The 23,755-nt window shown below is 30.6% G+C and overlaps 1 protein-coding gene across 2 annotated transcripts in view; it reads right to left on the bottom strand.

Annotated features, from left to right (window-relative positions):
- LOC126772302 (lysine-specific demethylase 3B-like) overlaps positions 1 to 23,631 on the bottom strand; it is a 137,852-nt gene extending 114,221 nt beyond the window's left edge. For both annotated transcript variants that reach the window (XM_050492594.1, XM_050492595.1), the window contains exon 1: positions 23,375 to 23,631. In XM_050492594.1, the coding sequence (XP_050348551.1) occupies positions 23,375 to 23,530 (156 nt within the window). In that variant the 5' untranslated portion in view covers positions 23,531 to 23,631. The remainder of the gene's footprint in view (positions 1 to 23,374) is intronic.
- Positions 23,632 to 23,755: the final 124 nt, after the last annotated feature.

Here is a 23,755-nt window from a genome sequence, read left to right as displayed (position 1 = left end):
CTGTTTAATTTTAAAGAAAAGAAAGTTATAAATAATTCATTTAGGTATTTATAAGTTTTAGCGTTGAAGATTTCTGTTCCACTTTATTACGAAACTGGTACGGGACGACCTTGCCTTCGAGTTTGTGATAAACAAAACTATAGCTACGGTTAAACATGAGGATTTAAAACGTTTTATAATTGTAATATGAATACAGCATATATATTACAACTTAAAAAATATAGTTCTATTTTATAGTTAACACTTTGAATTTACCTAATAATATATGCTGAACGTGTTTCTTACTTATTAAAAAATAGTTGCATTTACTTCTTTTTATATTTTTATTATTTTATATAGAAATGTTAATTTTTTTTTTTTGTTTTTTATAGAATAGTAAGGCGGACGAGCATATGGACCACCTGATGGTAAGTGGTCACCAACGCCCTTAGACATTGGCATTGTAAGATATGTCAACCATCACTTACATATCCAATGCGCCACCAACCTTGGAAATTAAGATTTTATGTCCCTTGTCAGCCACAATTACACTGGCTCACTCACCCTTCAAACCGGAACACAACAATATCGAGTACTGCTGTTTTGCGGTAGAATATCTGATGAGTGGGTGGTACCTACCCAGACGAGCTTGCACTAAGTCCTACCACCAGTAAAATTGGCGAATATTACCTGTTACTTGTTAAAATAACAAACAAATTAAAAATAGTTTATTATCGATCTTATCAGATGAGCAAAACAAATAGCGTCTTTATTACAGAGGTATTCATAAATGCATTCATTAACTTATAAATGATAAATCGTTTTGAAATTTAAATTTTTTACGATTACGACGAATTGTAAACAGCAGTCTCCATGTATGCAATGTGATGGAATTATTATCATGTTATCATAAATAAACATTTATGTATTATTCTGAACACGTGTACTTTTATTCGAGTTCACGAGATTAATAAATTAAAACGAAATATTAGGAATAACGAAGTAAAGTTTTGTCTACTAATTTAACCAAAATGTATATGTAGTGAAACTTTTTCTTTAAATAAAGGACAAGTAAATTCTAGTTAATAGAAGTTACTTAATCATTATAACTATACGTTTATATGTAATTAATCACTAAATATATTTTGAATTTTAAAGGAGATAAAGAATTAAAAACAATCTTTGAGAATCACTCAACCTATCATCTCAACCTACTTAGTATGTTTATTGTTTGTTTATTAGTACATTATAAAACTACAATTATATATTTTTAACATAGATCGAAAATACCAATATAAAAACTTTTTTTTCTTTTCATTAAATTCCATTACTACTTTCCGTCTTTTAGCTTTAATCTAGATAATATATAAACATATAAATTTATAAATTTCGTCGTAGACTGTTATTTGAATATAAAAGTTTTACTGAGCATCAAAGTGAATTCAAGAGAATTTTCATCTCGTTCCAGTTTCGCTTGAAGCCCTACACTACACTACACGACCTTGTCACCGTATCTGTTACGTATACGTAACAGCACGTATGTATCTAAGCGATTATTTACTCGCTATGTTCATGTATAGTACCGTGCTTACTAAACAGAATAACACGCCGTTTGTTCGAAGGACTGCCATTTGTTGTGATTACGGTCACACGGCTTAATAAGGAAGGTAATCTTATTACACGGATTGTATATTATGCTTTTGAGACCGCATCGTAAGAGGAAAATGGTAACAAACAAAATACATTTTTTTTTTTTTTTATAGAATAGGAAGGCGGACGAGCATATGGGCCACCTGATGGTAAGTGGTCACCAACGCTCTTAGACATTAGCATTGTAAGAAATGTCAACCATCGCTTACATATCCAATGCGCCACCAACCTTGGGAACTAAGATTTTATGTCCCTTGTGCCTGTAATTACACTGGCTCACTCACCCTTCAAACCGGAACACAACAATATCAAGTATTGCTGTTTTGCGGTAGAATATCTGATGAGTGGGTGGTACCTACCCAGACGAGCTTGCACAAAGCCCTACCACCAGTAAAATACATGGAATACTCTCTCATGAAATAACTTAATTAATTATTTTTTCATATTATGGGTAGGCGAACGAGCATATGGGCCACTTGATGGTAAGTGGTTACCAACGCCCATAGACATTGGCATTGTAAGAAATGTTAACCATCGCTTAAATCGCCAATGTGTCACCTTGGGCTTTACACTGGCTCGCTCACCCTTCAAACCGGAACACAACAATACCAAGTACTGCTGTTTTGCGGTAGAATATCTGATGAGTGGGTGGTGCCTACCCAGACAAGCTTGCACAAATCCCTACAACCAATGAAATTATGAGTGAATTGAAAAAAATTACATGACATATTACAAATCATACATGCGATATATAAAAAAGAACATAATAGACCACTGGATTTATAGTTCGTGCAAGCCTTACCGTGGTGTTATTATATATTATATTGTAGTGATCTTGCAAATTAAAATTAAATACCTAAGTGTAAATATGTCGTTCGTTGCATTAATATTGACATATAAAATTGTATTATTCGAAAGTAATGTGATGATTTTTGCACATTAAACAATCCAGAGTAGATTTAATAACTATTAACAAAGTTTGTTAATCTCATTCCACGTGGTATAAATTCTGTCCAGTAATAACATAGATATCGAAAATAATTTCATCGAATAACCGATCAAAATCATTTCATAATAAATAGCGATGCAAAGTATATACCCATTTATATTTTGACATGCAAAATTGTGCGGTGCAGATGTTGGTATGATTCGAAAATAGAAATGAAATCAGCGGTGTTTGTAAGGCGACTGTAGTCTGTAAGCCATCGTGTACATTCAAGTGCAGTCAAGCCCACGCGGTCGGGGTGTTGCCAAACCCTTGACTGGCCAACGTTTATAAACAGACCGAATGTAATCGCTTACAATAAACTTACGATATTGGGATTAACATTTCGATTTGGTACATGTAAGAATCTAAATGAATATTTACGATTGATCATAAATTAAGAAACTCATATATATATAACACCTTTCTAAACATGATATTGAGTGGCTTCACAGGGTCTGCATTAAAACATCACGCAGCTTTAAACATTTTGAAGCAGTTTTAGTGCGCTTGTATAAAGTTGCGATGATGTCATAAAATTTCTACAATTAAGAAAAATATGAAAGCCATAAACCAATATGGTATTATTGTATTGTAATAAAACCGACATCGACAAAAACTATATTATACAGAATGCAATTACGACATTTTGACAGCATATTTCGTAATAACCTTTGAAATAATTTTCGTTTACGTTACAGTCTAACAGTGGACTGTAATGATCTCAATTGTCTTTGCAATCTATCATATTTAAAGAACACTAATCGATTCAATTTATTATGAAATATATGCTCATTAATTAATGTTAAATAAATCATTTCAATACTGTCAAATTTAACTTCGATAAGGACTTGGTAATTCTAAGAACCTTATCTAGATACTTTTGACATACGTATGTAATTTTGAAAGATCTTTGTTCGTTTTGTCATTATAATATAATAATAATTTATATAAGTGTTATTAAATACACTCAACACTAAATCAAAAAACAGAACAAACGTCTTAACTTACTAAACATGCGCGTATAAAAATACAGTTGTAGATAAAAGTGTGCGAATTTTCCCAAAAAAAAAGAGAGTAATTATTATGGGATATATAGTATAGTTCAAAAAACATCCATTATTTTTTGTCAATTTCATCTGAAACAACTGTACATTCGTGTATTTTATGTCAAAAAGTATATATATATATATATATATATATATATATATATATATATATATATGTAAGCTTTACTTTTTATTCAATACTGTAACAAGACATACTTGAATAAAGAATATTTTGATTTTTTTATTATTATTATACTAATATTATATAAGGAATTTTGTGTCCGGTTTTTTTCATTTCGGTTTCACGTAAAAACCACTAGTCCGTTTGATATGAAACGATTATTTATGCGAGATTATAGTTTTGGTGTGGACTTATTTAATAAAATATGTTTATGTGTTCTATAATTTTGAGATATAGCCCTTATTGTATCAACATAGTCGAAGAGAAAATTAGCGGGCGCATTCCAAGCAATCATTGCCAAAACTATGACGGATGCGCGAAAACGGTTCATAAAATGTTTTGAATAGCTAAAATATATACAAACAGCATATTATCTTGCTTTCATTAAAAATCACATTTAACAATTTTATATTTAAAAAATTGTGGAAAATACCTCCAAAATAATTAAAAATACAGTAAATTAAAAATATCTATTTACACGTTGGACAAATTGTTAAATTGAAGTAGAGATGTTACATTATATATAAATAAACGCAAGACGTGGGGCGTGCTGGTAGATAATGTATTAGCACAGTAGGGACAAATCAAAGTGCATCAGTTTTGACCGTAAGCTGGTTAAAATTAAAGAGGTTTCATGAATCACAATACAAGAAATATATTAGACTAAAACGAAATACAATAACGAAACCGAAATAAAACATTTATATCAGAAGGAAAACACATATTGTTCTAAGATTATTTTAAACCCAACAATATAGCTTTTAAAACTGATGCCTCGTGATCTTAAAATTATCTTAGTTCTAAAATCAATAGGAAGTCGGTTATCAACGAAGTTACAAAACGCTGAGTGTACCGTTATTTATTTGTTTAGCCACCAGCAACTTCTTTACCGGTGCGCGGGAAACACGTTCTAATAATAGAAACAGTAAGTACTTAGTCAAGGTTGTGAAACTAGGCCACTGCGAATGATTATAAGACAACATTGCCAGACAGCATCTATCTTGTAATACTTTCTTGAAACCACATAATTATACCGCAAATTAAATTGAAAATGTCATATTGTATCAAATAATAGAAATTCCACGCTTTGTATTGTCAATATTGTATTGTCAATATTGTATTATTTTATTATATTTGTTGAAAACTAATTAATCTTATTCTAATCTAATCTTGTTTTCTCATCTTCGTACCTTAAAAATATGAAATAAAAACACATGTCCTGGGCTCTTGTTTTCTCATCTTCGTACCTTAAAAATATGAAATAAAAACACATGTCCTGGGCTCTTGTTTTCTCATCTTCGTACCTTAAAAATATGAAATAAAAAGACATGTCCTGGGCTCTAATTCAGAATAGACATCATGGCTTAATAAGCTCAAAAAGCCCTAATCTGAAGAACATAAATAGTAAAAATGCTCAAAAATGATGTTCAAACTACTAATTAGTGAATATATTTCACAAAAAATCGACAAAATAATATTCTATTGTAGCACATGTATATACCATAAAATAATGATAAAACCTTGATGGGGACAATTAAAACAAATATTATGTAATAACTTTATCAAGAAGCGAAAGTAGGAAACATAACATAACATATCATTAATGTGTATAAACTGCTTCAAATAAAGAAAGTTGGACAATAGATATGAATGCATAAATGCTGAACATTTCTCTTCTATAACTATTGCTCTAACAATAAGAGCTATAAAAACGCAGAGTTTACAAACAGAGATAATTTTCCCGCGCTATAGAATCGTTTATGCATCCGAATGACAGCTCCAAATAAGCGCGCCCCACACATTTCCCGACGGGTTCAGTGGGTCAATGAACGCAGCTAGCGACTCGGACCTGTCGCACGATCGGTTGCAAAACATTGTCGAACCAAGACCAACCTTGCGCCTTGCTATCTCCAACGTAGACTTTTACTGAGAATTTGTTTTCGCATTAGTTAAATTAAAAATAATTGACGATTTAATCACAATTTTAATGAAATAGGCGTCAAGTACAAACTACAAACAAAGGACCCATTTATTTAATTTGTAATTGTTCCGTCCTGAATCTTTGGGAATCAAGACGAATTATTCTTTACAACTTTTCATATCCGATTAATTTAATTGAATATTAAAATAGAATATTTTTTTTATCGTTTTTAATACTTTGTCTGTTTTATTATAACACAATGCCATTTAAAAAATATTTAATGGTTTTTTTTTAACAAAAAAGTGAGTATAAAGTCTTTAAAAATTCATAGAACAACTCTTTCTACATTCATGTCCATAAAAGCAAACAAAAGGGAAGTTTTCCCTTTCATTTCTGAAATGCTTATATCTTTTGCTACGTCCCTACTGCTTTTAAAGAAGTTCGCAGTGCATATTAAAAATATATATATTACCTAAACGAAACCACAATCCTAATTGGAAATCAAGTATACTATATATTTTTAATTAAGTTTTCGAGTTAAATATAATTAAAGATTTTTGTTTCAATGTACAATAATAACTATGTATTCGGATGTGACTTTTAAAGAAATAAGATATAAATATGCCCGTATTCCAAGGTAATTTTATTTTTAGGCAATATAAGTATAACTATTATATAAATGGGACAACTACTGGACAGATAGTAAAAGGATGCAAGTCATAGAATCAGATTTCATGAAATATAAAATATGAAGTTCCTATATAAATAGTGTACGCTCATTATTAAATAAGAATGAATGCATGGAATTATAGTTCTTCTTCTTCGAGTGCCACTCCGACTAGCCAAGGTTGGCAGTCAACTTTGAATACTCATTTTTGTTCTTCGCGAGGCGAAAGAGTTCGGAATTATAGTTATTCAATTAAAATGTTTCTGATTTTTTACTTTCGTATCTCCTATTTTTTTGTGTTTTTATTAACACGTAGATAGGTCTACTGTTTACACTTGAGTTGTCTAACATAGTATTATCCGAGGCTTTTTATCAATTTTAATGAATAGTATATTCATGAATAATAATTAAATAAAGTAACTCCTAATCTTGTAAATAACAAAATAAATTACCTTTAATTGTTACAAACCAAAAGATTTCTGTATAAAGATTGACTTATATAAACATGTACAATTTACATAGAATACATTGTATGTATTGAGTATGATGTATTATATCAAATCGTCTCCAATTCTGTTCATCACCATTCCCGCAGCGAAATCTCTAAATAGACCGTCATTAAATATTCACGGATACTACATATAGCTTATATATATATATTATATAGTATCCGTACGTGTGTAAGTTATCTGTACATTGATATCTACACGAACCCGCCTCCGATCTGCAGATATTCTGAATAAACCAGTAGTTGGTATATGTACGCTCGAGCCTTATGTTAGGCAGGAGAATGCTTCAGCGTCCAAATATCAATTAAACCCGGTATTAACTGTGTTAAAATGAATACATTATTCATACATTTTATAGAACGGGTTATGTGGGATTCTTACACAACAAAACCTCTGCGGTAGCCATACTGGACGTTTATTTTATATGCAGAAATTAGTTGAAATTCAAGGTTACTGTTCCGATTAGTTAGTTCCGGTTACTTAGGGTCTATATGTAACTTCCTTCATATACGGACTTTTTGATGTAAAATAATTATTGAAAACGCATTGATAATAACCAAGAATTAAATATAAATAATTTGTATATACATTGCTCTTAACCAAACAAACAGTTCACTTTTCAAAATGAATAAAGTGTTTATTAATAAACAAAAATCGTAAAATATTAACCATATTGTGGTTTTGGAATTCATTTTATACACCTTACTTGATTAACAAAGTCGATTTAAGCGAGTGATTTAATCTGCAATCCATTGTCCTATATAATATTAGTTTTAGTGTCGATTAAATAAATATTTTTGTTTTTAACCTGATGAGTTTCAATTATTAAACTAGATTCGTAGGTTTTCATAATACTCCTATTTAAAAGCAATGTTATGCAAGTTTAAATGCATAAAAGAACCTACTAGTTTATAATTATACACTTGGTTCAAAATGGTCTATTAAACATATAAAAATATAAATTTAAATAATATGTAGGGTTTTGACAGATTAAATAGAGCCAGCTCATCTCAATTCTGGATGCATCTGTGGATGTCATAGGAGCCGACTTATGGATTTTGTTTAATCGTTTTCATTATTCGAACTGGTAAACGGTACAACCGTATAGTGTTGGGGAATCAACCTGCCACCGATAATATTCTCAAGGAGGTTGGCGTCAAGCAGGTGGCCAGTCCTGTCTTCCAAATTCTTTTCATGTAGTTTACTGCGCTAAGCCCCGCATATATGCGTATGTGATTATGTTAAGCAAAACATAACTATTACCTGAAAAGCTCGAGAATAGGATAGAAAAATATTACGTAACATATTTAATAAAGAAATATTACCATTTACAGTCCGTGGCACAAAAATAACATATTTTTAGAAAAAAAATCTTATCAAGATTGCTTTCAACAGTTATTTTAATGAGTTTTAATGCTTCATTAATTAATATTAATAAGCATTCATAAGAATAATAAAATTTCTTTATAAACGAGTAATTAAAATCATTCAGTACAGTAGGTACTTACTGGAATATATAAGATATTTTTAATAAATGTCAGATAAATTATAATAAATCTTATATACTTATGGTTTTAAAATAAAATCAATAAGTGTTGTAATTCTAAATATTAATATATTTTCTTTATAAGCAATAATTTTATTACAATTGCGCTGAATGATATCTCTTTAAGGGATAAGCATCCCTTTCATAATTATTATTATTTCAGTATAATAAAGTTTTAAAATGGGAAATCCAATTTATACATTTTATTAGCTTGATACAAACGTTTCATTAGGTATATACAATTCATTGTAATATTTTAAATAAAATAATATATAAAAATGTACAAAAATAAGTAAATGAATCACTTAAATACAATCGCTGTACCGATAGGACAGATCGGCCTTCTTTCTCACTATTGTGTCGATAAGATTCAATATTACAAGAGTTAAGCCGCTAGGATTAATAAACACAAACCAACCGTATCGCCGTTGATTATCATTACTCGTCTAGCTGCGAGGTCAGGGCTGTACTAGCTCAGTAGCTCGCATCAATCACCAAGTACATAACCAGGGTAATGTGATACCAAGATACATACATACGTTAATTGTAGAAGTCGTTATAAAACTACGTAATTGTTTTCTTACAACATAAAACTATTTCTCTTTCTATCCATAAAACTCCTAGCGTCGTGATCTTGCGGGTTGAAATGATGTGATCGAAATAATAAATTGCACGGCTAGACATCAATCAGTTTAAATATATATCACTATGTTAATATTCTATGAATCAATTAAAAGTAGTAGGGAGTCGTTGACTTCAAACGATAAGCTAATTTATTTGTCAATAACTGAGAAAAGGCAATAATTATTAAGATAGCCAAGTTCTAAATTGACGGTCACTTAATGTTTAGGACAGGGCAGACATTTATTATTACATTAAGTAAACCAGCTATTCGATTCTATTAGATTCTTCATATTGTTATCAATTTATATTAAGTAATATAAATTAATATTAACGACGCATTAGAAAGTAAGTCAGTAAATGTTCAATTCTTACGCTAATGAGTCTTCTCTTTTTGAGGAGATGTTTTGGAGCTTATTCAACCACGCAGCTCCAATGAGAGTTAAAGGATACACATGTGCAGAATTATATCAGCCCGAGATGATTTATAAACATAAACTAAGCACACGAAAATTCTCAATCGCAATCTTGGATTAAGATACAAGTAGCCATTCAGTATATGTAATTATTTTATTTTTATATCGTCTCTTTCTCGTCTCATATCCGTATCTATATAATTATAATAAAATGCAATATAATATTAATAATGAACACGATTACAATGTTTTTAGTCCTGGTAATAAATCATAGGCGTTTGTTATAAGCATGAATATATATTTCTATATCTAAAAGCTTGTTTAATGCAGAATGCTGAGATAGTAAACTGTTTTTTAGGTACAGGGTTCTATTCAAAGACTGAAAAAGGTTCTATAATCGATGCTTGAATGATTGACATAATCGTTCACTCAGGCAGCAGCGTGGGCAAAAAGTAAACCGCCGCTTTCACGGTTCGATGCAGTGATACTAAAATGTTAGGAATTCGACGGAGAAAAACTGACCGTATTTTTTTAAGCGTTGGACAAAATGTCTATGAAAATCATTTTAAAGTCAAAAGGTTTCAATTGAATGATTTTGATTTATTGCACTAAGATTTTGTTCGCATTTATTTCTTTAAAGAATCGTTGATATATTTTGTAGTTCAGAGAAGACATTTAAAAAGACGACATAAATAATTTGCAATCAATGATCCATGATATTGATTGATATAAAAAACTTTTATTTCCTTTTCCATCGTGATGTCAACGGACGTCAGCGGAACGAACAGAAACAGCTGTGGGATGCGCGTGCGCCGCATGCATTCTTTGCGGTCAACGCACGCACCCGGTTCCGCTCTACTATGTATAGACGTACAACCAACGAACGAGTATTATACGTTGTTTTGTAAGTTATAAATATATCGCTATTCCAATAGACTGAATATTTTGTGGACTTTGGATTCAACTGGCAAATCAATAAAGCATTGTATTTATGCACGTGTTGAATCTAAATTATTGTCTCTTTGAATGCTATGTACCTTAATATTTATTACATGAACTAAATAAGACATGACATTTCTACATGCTATAAGTTTAGATCTCGTAATATAATAAATAAAATTACCTAGCACTTCCAGCGCTTTTGTGGGTAGGTTAAATTATTACCTACGCGTCTGAGTAATTACCTACTTAAAGCTATATAAGCTTAGTACTACTACTACTACTACTTGATGGAAGTCAGTTATTTTTAATAAAGGTTGGTTTGTATACAAACTCGTATAAATGGAAATTCTTGTTTTGTTTACAAAATATTGGATACATTTTGCATATAATGTGTATTTTATTGAGCTGTGTAGGGTTCTTGGGTGGAACATGTGGATCGGTCGATCGGTCGGTTACTGAAAGTCGCGGGTTATAATCCGGGTTTTCCCACATAGTTTGCGTGTACTTGATTTATAATTAAAATTCATCTCGTGCGTTACGGCATGGGAAAACAGTGCGGAATATTTCACGTGTCGGATGAAATTAGGCCATTTATTCGACATAAATTGATGAGTGTGGCGGAAGAACTTTAAAAAACTGTCTCTATATGTCCTCATATGCAGGAGATTGCAGCAGTGGTACAATAAAGACAACGTGTAGCTGTAACTTTATAATATATTTATTTCCGTTAATTTAATTCGAATTCAAATTTATATTCACAATTAAAAGCATTTTCGACTTAAGATTTGGTATTAAATTTTACTACTTTATATAATATCATTTAAATTTGATGGCGAGAAGTTATACCTATCGTGTATTACATCAAGAACAACAGCGTAATGAATAATTCAGCACAAAGAGTCGACTTGAAAGCGAATGGAATATAAAAATAACATCGTTTTTTGGTCACAATGAATGATGATTATTATTTATACAATTAAATAGTACATAACACGCACACATATTTTACTCATTATCATGGCGGTCTATGATGGCAACACTTTTTTGTTAGAAGTTAGGCAAAAAACGATGATTTATTTTATAAAAATATATAAAGTAACATAATATAATAAATTAATAATGTTACTACTTTAATTTAAAATATATATTTATTATTTGTAAGTTTTAGGCAGTTTTATTTATCGTGGTGAGTTAAAAGTGCTAACTTAACTGAAGATGTGGTACGATTGAATGATATTGAAGATTGTAGAAATGCAGTGTTTTTCAAGCTTTAATTCCAAATCAAATTATCGCGAAATCTTTTCACTATCAAAGGACTACTCCGTTATGATAATAAGTTCTTCCGCAAATTTGAAATCTCTATACATATTTATATTATAGTCCAAGTTGTTTGTTGGTCAGTCAGCCAGGACCTTCAATAGTTGCCTTTTATATAATATATAAACACATACTCTGCATATTATGTAGATGTATTTATCGTAATTACAGGGTTATGTGCGTGCGCTACGCATTGTCTATATCGGATTATTTAAGTACGATTACTTACATTTATCATAGTAGTTTATCAATAAATAACAACATCACTGTAGTGTTTAATTATTAGCAACTTTGTTACGTAATATTATGCTATTTAGCCAGTTTTACTAATGACTGTAATACAACTTAGCTTGGACCCACATTCTTACTACAAGTTGACCTTCATTCCTATCGAATTTTTTAACGCTTTGTTTATACGGTATTTTAACAAAGAATAATTAACCAGCAATGTTAATAATTGCTTATGTTTTAATAAGATTATTTCGATTATATTTATTGATATGGCCGGATAAATATGAATTTAGACATTATTATAGTATACGTTATTCTAAAACAACACAAAATACTTTGCATTGTTGTTTACGGTTTTAAAGAGCGAGTAAGCCTTTGTAATTGCAAACGCACGAAACTATAAAAAAATTATTGCTGGTAACGCATCGGTAGTCTAAAATTTTTGGGCAAAGGTAACTATACCCTATTCTCTTACTCATCATCATGCCCGTCTTTCTATAATAAAACTTAATTTTTTTATAGAAAGACGGGCGGGATGGGCTATAATAATAAATTGTAGAAAATATTTAAACACATGTATATTTTAAATTTAAAGCGGTTAAATTTAAGGTCATAATAATCATAAAGTTATTCCTGTAAACGTTAAGCACACGAGCGAGGTCTGCAATTGGCATGATGTCTCGTTATTGGTGTCAATATCAGTGTACACCAAGGCGAGTTCGAGAATTCATTTTCATGTCGAATCGATTAAAATACCTTAACAATGTAGACGCGATCGCAGACACGCAACCTATTTTATATCATAAAATAAACATGGAGTTTCTCTTTCGGTGCTCAAATCAAATGTACAAGTGAAAGTAAAAAATTTAATATAAGCAAGAACTTGTCTTTTCCGCTTATTACTACAAGAGATTCCACTTTCATAACAAATATAAAACATAATATCACTTGTACAATTGTCTTATATATAAACCCTTTACCCAGTAGATACCTAACCCAGTCTCCCCTTGGGTACGACCCAATTTAAGCCCTCAGCGTTCTGACCTACTTTTGAAAACCGCTCATTTAGTACAGTGGCTTAAAATTGGGGCTGCATATCTACATGCCTTGTCCTCAAATTATAGGGAATTCAATGTGCACAAACTGTTTAATTGCACCTGTGGAATTTATTTTAACATAAGAGATATTTACGTAATTATATATTGGTATTTTATTTACAAGATATACCCAAAATATTTACCCTTTTATACCCTTTTAAATAAACCTCGACCATAGATTACACATTTGACTGACACACATTACATGAAGAAGACCACTTTACTAGATTTCTTTTTTTTTAATTGTCATTTATTATTTCACTTAATACAATTTTCATAATGTTTAATTCCTTAATTTTTCCAAAGCAGTACAAAAGCCACTTCTCATGTTAAGGAGAAAGCTTTTATTGTACCACGCTGGTTTATTTCGTGACGATAAGTGACGATAAATGACGACAACGAACCATAAAGGTAAATCCTTACTAATATTATAAATGTGACAGTGAGTTTGTTACTTTTAACACAAACGCTCATCATGAAATTAGCATACGTCAAGGTTATAGAAAAGCGACATAGTACATAACACCTCTCCCCCACACGCGGGAGAAGCAGCGAGCGGTACCTAGTATAACGTTATTTTTTTTTAAGATTTGTAATTTTTAGACGAATTCTGATCTAAACTTTTTTGTTTGTTTTAAAAGTTATCTCAATAATTGACGTAGAAAGCGACAAAACCTAGACAAACCGTAGTTCAACGAACTCAACGCACGTAAGTGTTGAATGTGGATGTCGTAATGAGAGTTAACAAGGCCGTCGAATTTTTTGCTATTCATTGAGTATGTAAATATTTACGTACATACTATTAAGTTTTAAGATATTCAATAACTAAATATATATAAGTGATAATCTAATAAGTCATAATTGAATTGTTAGATATCACTTCAAATTTAGTACTCAGGTTTTTCAAGTGAAATTTATAATATTTCTAAACTATTAACTTTCTAACAATTATAAGTTAACGTTTGAAAATGTCTTTAATTTAAATTATTGTTTTTATGTTAAATTATAGTACATTTACTACTTATTTGATAATTTAATATATAAGCTTTATATTTTTAAGACATTGCCTAAATATGACTATGCCATTTAGCTACTTGTATGTATGTGTAATAAAATTCCAAATCAACTTAATTCTAAACGTAGATATTATTCTATCCACTCATGCACTTATATAATACTTAATGCTGTAATTACGTAAGATAAGTTAAACAACAAGTATGTTATATAGCAAGAAAATACCTTTTAAGTCACTATTAATCTTAATTAATAACGGTTTGAAAATAAATGTCGTAAGTAAACAACAAAACATGTGAGCGTACCAGTGTAATTAAAGGCATAAGTGGCATTCAAGATCTAATGATCTTATTTTTCAAGGTCGGTGGTGCATTGACGATGTAAGGGACGGTTATAATTTTTTACAGGGCCTGTCGGTTGTTACTTCTCTCTTCTAAGGCGGCTCATTTGTTAGTCTACATAAGTGCCCCAAAGATAATTATCTATCTTAAAACTTTAATATAACTATACGGTCCGTCATAAGCTGAGCCTATTAAGGCTATAAATATTCGACTTAATCAACAATATTTAATCGATTTTCTGAATTTAAATATTATAAGTCAGCCGGCGGGTACTTTACTTTAAAACCAACGTCTGTTCACACTTTTATATCTTAGTTAACAACGGAAAATTTTCAAATATGAGAAATAATAATTAAATACATAGACTATTGCTACCTCTGTATTCGTCCTCGCGATAACTATAAATAGTTGGCGACACGATAAGGACGAGTAAACGACTGTTATCACTGACAACAATAAGACATAAACAACAGGACTTCAGACACTATGGCATATTAACTTTTATATTTTGCTCTAATTTATCAATTAATAACATTTAAACGGATATTATGTGATTGGTTCCATAATTAATAAAAATTGTAATATGGCAGGACTTCCATCCAAAATTTGAAAGATACACAAACCTTACCTACTTCAGTTAGATTTAAAGTTTGTTCAAATGCTTCAAATCGCTTTTTATTAATTAAATATTTTTAAGTGACTTGACACAAAACAATATATATATATGTTAATTATTGTTATAGTTAATATAATTATCCATCCACTACAGCTTAAGAGGTTTATATATCATTTTCATACATCATAATGTTATGCGTTCGAAATCGCCAGCAACACGCAGTTTCGTGCTTGGATGATTTGTGTTTTTTTCTGTATCATAAAAAAAATATATTGTTTATATTGCATGCAATATATTTATGTTATTATTCTTATACTTGTCTTTGTACTATATTAAAATATTATTTAAATAAAATTACTCAAATAAAAAGCAAGCAGACTGCTGGATTAACATTAAGAATTTAAGACAAATAAGCAATTTAAGTGCTTTATGTTGATAAAATAAACAAATTCATAGCTCACTTGTGATACTTCCATAAGAAATATTAAACGTAGAAGACGATGTTGAAATACAGCCTTCTACCACCACGCTCACTAGACGAGGCCGACGGTCACGGCTGGTCATGGTAGTCTTATAATATAAAAATTAAATAGTACTATGACATTTAATCATAACAAAGACAGAAGAACGGTTGCATTGCAACATCTTTAAAAAAAAATGCTTCTCGCAGGCCACCTATTGTACTTTGATGGTAATATGTCAGAAACTTCCACACATACGCCAACGCAAGAATTCAATCGGATGAACGACACATACACATACAAATCGTACAAATACAAGAATTATTTTTAATAGTGTTCGCCTAGTTTTCAAAATTCGTCATAACTATTGAAAATTTAGTAAAAACATATGAATTATTTTTCTACTCTCCCATTTTCGTCGATGTCACTAAAGCCTAAACGAAAAAAGGTTGATACAGAGGAAAAAAAAGATAGTTGTTATTGAACTGTCTTTGCATATTTACTCGTATATATATAAAGAGATATAAGAATAACGATATTAATCGTAGTGTAAGCTATAGTTGTTCGTTAGTGTAAGCAATGTTTAGGAAGTGATAGTATTTTGGGTATTCTTTAAATTTGATGTCATAAACAATACGAAGAATGTTACATCGAACTATATAACGATAATTACTCTTTCAAAGGGCATTTAATTAATTTTATACATTTGAATTCTCTGTTACTTTTGTATTTGCCATTGAATATTTATTTCGATAAGTATTGAGTATTTCACTATAATAGTTTTGTCTATACTTTCTTAAATGTTGTAACAGGTTACTTAAACAAGCCATCGCAGTGCGTATAAATAACAGTTAATTTCTCGTGACACGCTCCGTTAGGCCACGTCGCGTGCCCAACGCTTCCTGCCGTTGCAACAGTATCTACCTCCTATGCTTTTTATGAAGGTCTGCTATGATTTCTGGTTCTTCGCTTTATACTATAATATAATCCTTATATAACCAATCATCTTCTTGCTTATGAAATGCCCTTAATTTGCAACAAAAACTTTTAATTATTTTTTAAGTGAGCAATATCAACAGCCTAGTTTAAAATAAAAAAAATTATAGTGAAGATGCAAGGTTTTTAGTGTTGCGTCAAAAATGTAAAAAATGAACTTACTCTTACTTATATAGATGTAAAAACCAGATTTAAATAGATTGCTCAACCTGTTTAGTATATTTTAAAGGTAACTTGTAAACTTGTTTTGCACCCATACATTAAGTAAAAACTACAAGATATTTTTTGTCTTTAAATAAATGACTAACATTACGAAAACATTAAAAGCCACCATAAAAGAAAATGTCACTTTTAATTAAAAATGTATATATAAAACTTAAAACACGGCCTACATCTTACTATTCTAGCTGTTATATATAATATGAATGTCAAATTGATGAGTACCGTCCATTATAAAATTTGTTATAAGGTAAAAACGATATTGAAAACAAAGAATGTGCATTGGCTTGTTTTTTCTCACAAATAAAAAATACTTTATAACAATTCATATTACAAAAATAAAAATGCATACCAATTTAGAAATTCTATTAAATAAGTACCATTTTTTTATTGCTTTTTAAATGTGAATAGTTACGAAGAAAACTTTATTAAGGTCATGAGACAAAACGTACGAGTATCATGCACTAAATTCGTAGTAAGCGATCGAAAGTGAAAGTTACAGTGTCTAAACAATAAATAAAATAATTCTAATATCAAATAAAACTACATAAGTATATGGAGCCGTAATGTGCAGTCTCAAGAATTTAGGTCGAGCGCGCTCCGTGTGGATCGAGCTATTTCCAATCTTTCCTAAGCAACTGATTTCGAAAGTGATTATGTTATTCTCAAAATTTACTGACTTCACCTGCTTAAAGTTTCGATAACACAAAGAAATCTCGTCAAATTGTCGCAACTATTATATATATTTGTTGCATTTTAACAAAGAACTTCGATAAATAACTCGAATGCTTTGTTCACTTAGTTGCAAACGTATATATTTTTTCCATAAACAGGTTGAGAGTGACCAATTAATGGATTATGAAAAATCTTATAAAATCGATTTGGTCGTTACATTCTTTAAATAATTGCCAATAAGTTGGCTTTTTTATAATTTTCTCCTCTTGTTTTACTAGTTTGCACCGTTCGCAAAACAAAAAAAAAATGTGTTTACACTTATTTTATCGCTCTGCCAAAGAAACTGATCATGTTTCATTGCTTTATACAACAAATCATGTTATCTCCAAGTAATGAAAACGTGTATAAAGTATTATTTTAGTCGATGAGGCCGCACAGGTTGCGAAGGGCTCGAGCGAGGTCGCAGCTCCGGTTTTACAGTGTCATTCTGTCAATATCGTCACAATACTGATTGAAAACAATGAATCTACCATTCAATTGTAAAAGAATTTCTAGCCTGGATAAGAATGTCATCAAATTGTTACATATATGCAGCTATATTATAATGAATGTATAATATTTACTATAATTTCCTTTTTCTTATTAATAGTTTGAATTAAATATACATCCGTGTTGTCGTTGCCTCAAATTGCCTATGGTGTATCTTTCTGTTATTTTGTTTTAGTTGAATAATTTGATCATTAACTTCTTACTACAATTTGAATAAATAAATGTGTTTTTGTCCTTTTTGAATTTGATATTGATTTATGTCTTAACATTAAACAAATATAATATATACATTAAATAACATAATTCTTTCAGCCTTATGGCATGTTTCTGTAAATGTTAATTATGCGTCATGTATATGTTAATACATAAAGAATGAATATTAACAAAAGTATAAAGTTTACATTAAGATATCGAAACAATGGATATTGCAATGTCAATTTAATGCTGAAATTTGCAAGTTGAATGATACAAATACTCGGTGATTATAGAAGTAAGTTTGCTATATTTTTGTTTATGCTAAACATTTCAAATTTATCATATTTAATCGATATATTTGTTAAAGTGTAAGTAAAGTGGAACGCAAAAGTTTTGTGAATGTAGGAGGTATATATGTATGTAAGTGAATGTTAGAATACATATAGGTACGTATACCTATTTTTTAATTTCTATCTAAAACCGGATCCAATCAAAGTAATCAACCTCGTTTTTATTCGTCCGTAAATTGTGATGGCTTTGCAGTTCATTTTGATATCTCAACAGCATCATAGTCAAACAAACATTCAGTATCTACCAAAACTTCAAAGAGTCGCTTTCCCTAGTCACGGCCCCGGTTGATAAGTGGCCGAAAGGGCTCCCCTGCAGCCCGCGCCTCTGCGACCTACTTTCCGCCCTCGCCCTACCGATCTTTGTGCTCGCCATCGCTACTTGCACAACTTGCTTCGTATCAGCTGGATGACTATGTTGATTCAGCTATGTATTTAGTATGATTCAAATTGTGAATTTTAGTTTTCTATTTATAAATTATTTAGACTATGTACCGAATTATTAGCCATTATTACGAGTTTTAATAATATTATGTTCCGATTTGCTTCAGCGATATAGTAACATGACTATCTCGTGGGAACGATTTAATTTATAACTAAAATATATCTAAGATAAGATATCAACACCATGAACGGTTATATTAAAACTTAAGTGGTTTTCGTGCAAATAAATACTACTGTTTTTTTGTTTTATTCACGTGTAGGTTGTTATTCACAGACCGAATTCATTTTAAATATAGTGTTTGCATGCTAAAATTAACGAGCATTATACTACTAATTTATCGTAAAATTCATTTAAATTTTAATACTGTATGGTAAGAAACTACGAAATAGATTTGAATCAGAAAAAAGTTCTACTATAAATCTCCTAACATTAAAATTATAGTGTCACAAGATAGTTTTGTACAATGAGTACTATAATTATAATTTTAAAATCTTTAAAAATAGTATACAAATATAATTACATTGTCGGAACAAAATATCAAAGGCAAAGTTTTAGTAAACATTTCAATTACATAATCATATTTTGTGAGGGTGAAATGAGACGAATGTCTAATATTGACATTTTTCTCTGATAAGAATGAGTTTCACTTGTTATTGTTCGCTTAATATACGTATTTAGTGTTCTTTATTCTCATTATTATCAACACACTTGAAGACCTTCTTTTAATGGATTTTTTACTACTTCAACTTTGTACTCTCTTTCGTTCTTAACTTAAAGTGCCTAGTAAAATTTTAGAGATATTAATAGTAATTTTCATCTAAGAAAGTGTCAAGTGATTGTAATCGATTTAGTCTCAAATTATTTAATGTAATATAATACTAATAATGTAGTTCTTCAAAATTAAACATTTTTGTAACGTTAAATATAATACCTAAATTATTGCGTTTGTTGAATTTTAATAATACAATTACAACTACTAATGCCAAATTAATCTGATGAAATAATGATATGCGATACGAATAAAATGAAATTTATATTTTATAGTTAAATTCAGCTACTTTCTTACTTCAGTTACAGTTAAAATCCAATCCCTATTGCGGGTATTTATGTATAGCATGTTAACATTACGTCACGTGTTTATGTTTTTAGGTTTCATATATACTATATATTTATGTATTAAGATATATAAATCTATTAATTAAACACGTCAGCATTTAAAATCTTTAGATAATGTATGATATAATTTATGTCAACAGGTCCACAATCTATTAGGACTATATTGCTTATTAATATTTGTTCTCCGTTTATTAACAAGATCATTTACTAAGAGTTTTAGACTATGGTTTGTAAAAATATTATATACTATACATACGTGTCCCGCTGTCGTTTTAATAAATTCAAACAATGGCGCCGCTTTTGTTGTGAAAGATTTAAAATATCGAGTCGAGATGTCCCAGTAGATTTAAATACAAAGGCAAAACTTTAGTTTTCATATGCTTAATTTGGCCGCCGAGATAATTTTGAAGCCGAGATGGCCCTGTGGTAAGAACGCGTGAATCTTAACCGATGATCGTGGGTTCAAACCCGGGCAAGCACCACTGAATTTTCATGTGCTTAATTTGTGATTATAATTCATCTCGTGCTTTACGGTGAAGGAAAACATCGTGAGGAAACCTGCATGTGTCTAATTTCACTGAAGTTCTGCCACATGTGAATTCTACCAACCCGCATTGGAGCAGCGTGGTGGAATAAGCTCCAAACCTTCTCCTCAAAAAGAGGAGAGGAGGCCTTTAGCCCAGCAGTGGGACATTCACAGGCTGTTACGGATGCTTAATTTGTATTTTTCGAAAGCAAACATTCTGAGAAACATGCATATGTCTGGTGATATTCTACCATAATATGTTTATACATCAATCCTCTCGGATTGGATGAGATCTGTTTGACCTTCAAGCCTCTTACTAAGAGCAGAGGAAATCTTTGCCCAGCAGTGGGATGTTTACGGTCTTTAACAAAAATATTGTTATCGCATTCAAACGTGTGGGATTCAACGGATAGAAAGTAATTTAGATCTTTTTTTATTTTATTGAATAGGTAGGCAGACGAGCATATTGGCCATCTGATGGTAAGTGATCATCAACGCCTATAGACATTAGCATTGTAAGAAATGTTAACCATCGCTTACTCATCGCCAATGCGCCTCCATCCTTGGGAACTAAGATGTATGTCCCTTTTAGCCTGTAATTACACTGGCTCACTCAACACAACAATAACAAGTACTGCTGTTTTGTCGTAGAATATCTGATAAGTGGGTGGTAACCTACCCAGACGAGAGACCTGTTAATTTAGTTAAAAGATTTAATAAACGTCTTAAGAAATAAAGAAATATTTAATACAGCCACCATTGGCACCTTGCCTATATTCAGAAATAAATGTTCAGAGAAAAACGACCAAATAAACATTTTTGTTTCGACTGTTTCGATATCACCAAACATTATAAACTGTTTCGGTAAATGATCTCAAATACGTTTAATACTGACCAAATAACCAGTTATAGTTCGAATACAACTGGTTTCTGATCCGAGAAGGAGTAGGTAATCTAAACAAATATAAGAATATTTGTAGTGGTGTGTAGTTGTGTATTGGTCTGACGTTTTCCACTCGGCGGGAGAGCGTGCAATGTAGAAAGATGTCGTCTATTTATAAATGGAGAACATAGAGGCCGAGCGCATCGCTGTTGAGCTGTCGTATCTCTTGATTTTGAAAGTTTTATACCTGCAGATGAGCGTACAGCGAACTAACTAATATTCTGCAAGTGCATTTCGGATCATATTAGTCGAAAAATATGTGAAAGCGTATAACAGTTTCAGTATTACTTATTAAATGTGTAACGAATTCGTAACTAAAAGATAGATTATTTACGTCTTAATTCAAACAATTATTTCAATGAATGTTCTGACGTATCTTACGTTTATTTACTTATAGGTTACATATTTTCCAACATATAGACAAAGGTGAGCTTATATATATAAGCTAATCTTTAGGAATTTTTATGTGTATAAATTAAGAAGTAAGCGGTTAGGTTAGTAACGTAAACTATATTTTATTCACTTGAAAAATCAACATTAGTTTTTTTAGGACTTTGATCGGGTCCGGCAGGTCTCGGTTGAAACGTTGCGTACGGGCGGTGCATCGAACGCAGAGAGAGTAGGGTCGTTGAACCTCCAGTCATGTGCATTCGGTTTTGTACGCTTAAACCTAATCCCAATATACGTAATAGATAAATACAAGGCAGGTGCCAATTTGTGACGTAACGTAGATTGCACAATTCTAACATCATTTATAGATGAAAGTAGCTTATATATGTTAAGGAATTAAATCAACAGTTGTTATATTTTCTAACGATATTTCGTAATCTAAATTGGTACTAATCAGTCTTTAGCGTACTTAATTGCCCCTTTTGCTTTGTTCTGGTGACCTTTTCGTTCGCATTCCTATGCTGGTTTTTATAATACTTAATGATGTAACTTGATCTTAATACTAAAAACTTATAAACGTAAACTTTTGAGTTTGTTGTTATTTTAAGACATCATTAATGTGTCTAGAATTCTAGACAGTATCCCTACTTACAATTCTTAGTACAATTATTTATTATGTGTTAAAGTATATATATGTACATAGTTACTATATAGTATATTAAATATTTTGTGAAGAAAGAAATGTTGATTAACTTCTTTTAATATTTTTTACAATTTATTATTCACTCATATTTCTTCGAAATGAATTCAGTTTTCTTTAGGCACATGAACATTTACTACGTTTTATCAAATATTAACTATTACCCTACTATTAAGTACCTACGGTTTGTAGGGTAGGAGATTAATTATTTTGAATTAAAACCGTTATAAGAACTATCTTTCTTATTTATTTCGGCTATACGTTTGTATTTTTAAAGACACAGTTTCTGTCTCTATGCCAACTTTTATCTCTGTACATTATTTTGATTATAAAATTTACCCTTTGATTGAACTATTTAGATGGGTAGTTAATGTACTACTTTATTGTTGCTTGATAATTAGATTCCACCTCTTAGTAATAATATTACGTAGTAACGTAAAATGAATATAAAAGTGGCATTACTTGCACAATATGCTTTTATTGACACTTCATTACTAAAATAAAAACATGATTTACGTATAAAAGTTATACAATGATTTTGGTATTTAATTACAATATAAATAATGGTTTCTGTAGTATGAAGTGAAATCAAAGATCTATTAATAGTTAATGTGTTAATAAGAATGTAACGCGAAGTCACAAATCTCTTTAAAATAATCTAATTAGAAAATGATCAATTAAACCTATCTTATTATTAATTAAATGACTATTTTTAATCAACAAGCTTTACCTGAAGTTCCTTATTCTTGTTATCTTTATGAGAAGCTGCTCTGATAACACCAGCTTTCCATCCCCATTCGGAAACTTTATTCACGTTTATTTTTGAAACACCACTCACAGAGAGAAATCTTTTGCCGACCAAATCTTCACGGTATCTAAATGCCATAACGAACTACACAATCACATTATTCACAGTAAAAAAACTACACAAACGTCAAGAAACACAACGCTCAAACGCATTACACACTACACTGTACGTCGAGCGAGGAGAAACTACGTGAAATCTTTCAAAGTACAGAAATCCAACGAGGTAAAGGCGGCTGATTTGAATAGTACATAGCAAAAATATATACCTGCTAGAAGCAGGAACGCCTTCTGAAATTAACCGGTT

Source organism: Nymphalis io, chromosome 12 (genome assembly GCF_905147045.1).
Source record: "Nymphalis io chromosome 12, ilAglIoxx1.1, whole genome shotgun sequence".
In the NCBI taxonomy this organism is placed as follows: domain Eukaryota; kingdom Metazoa; phylum Arthropoda; class Insecta; order Lepidoptera; family Nymphalidae; genus Nymphalis; species Nymphalis io.
The sequence above is the reverse complement of the archived record's forward strand: the minus strand, read 5'-3'. Positions and strand labels throughout refer to the sequence as shown.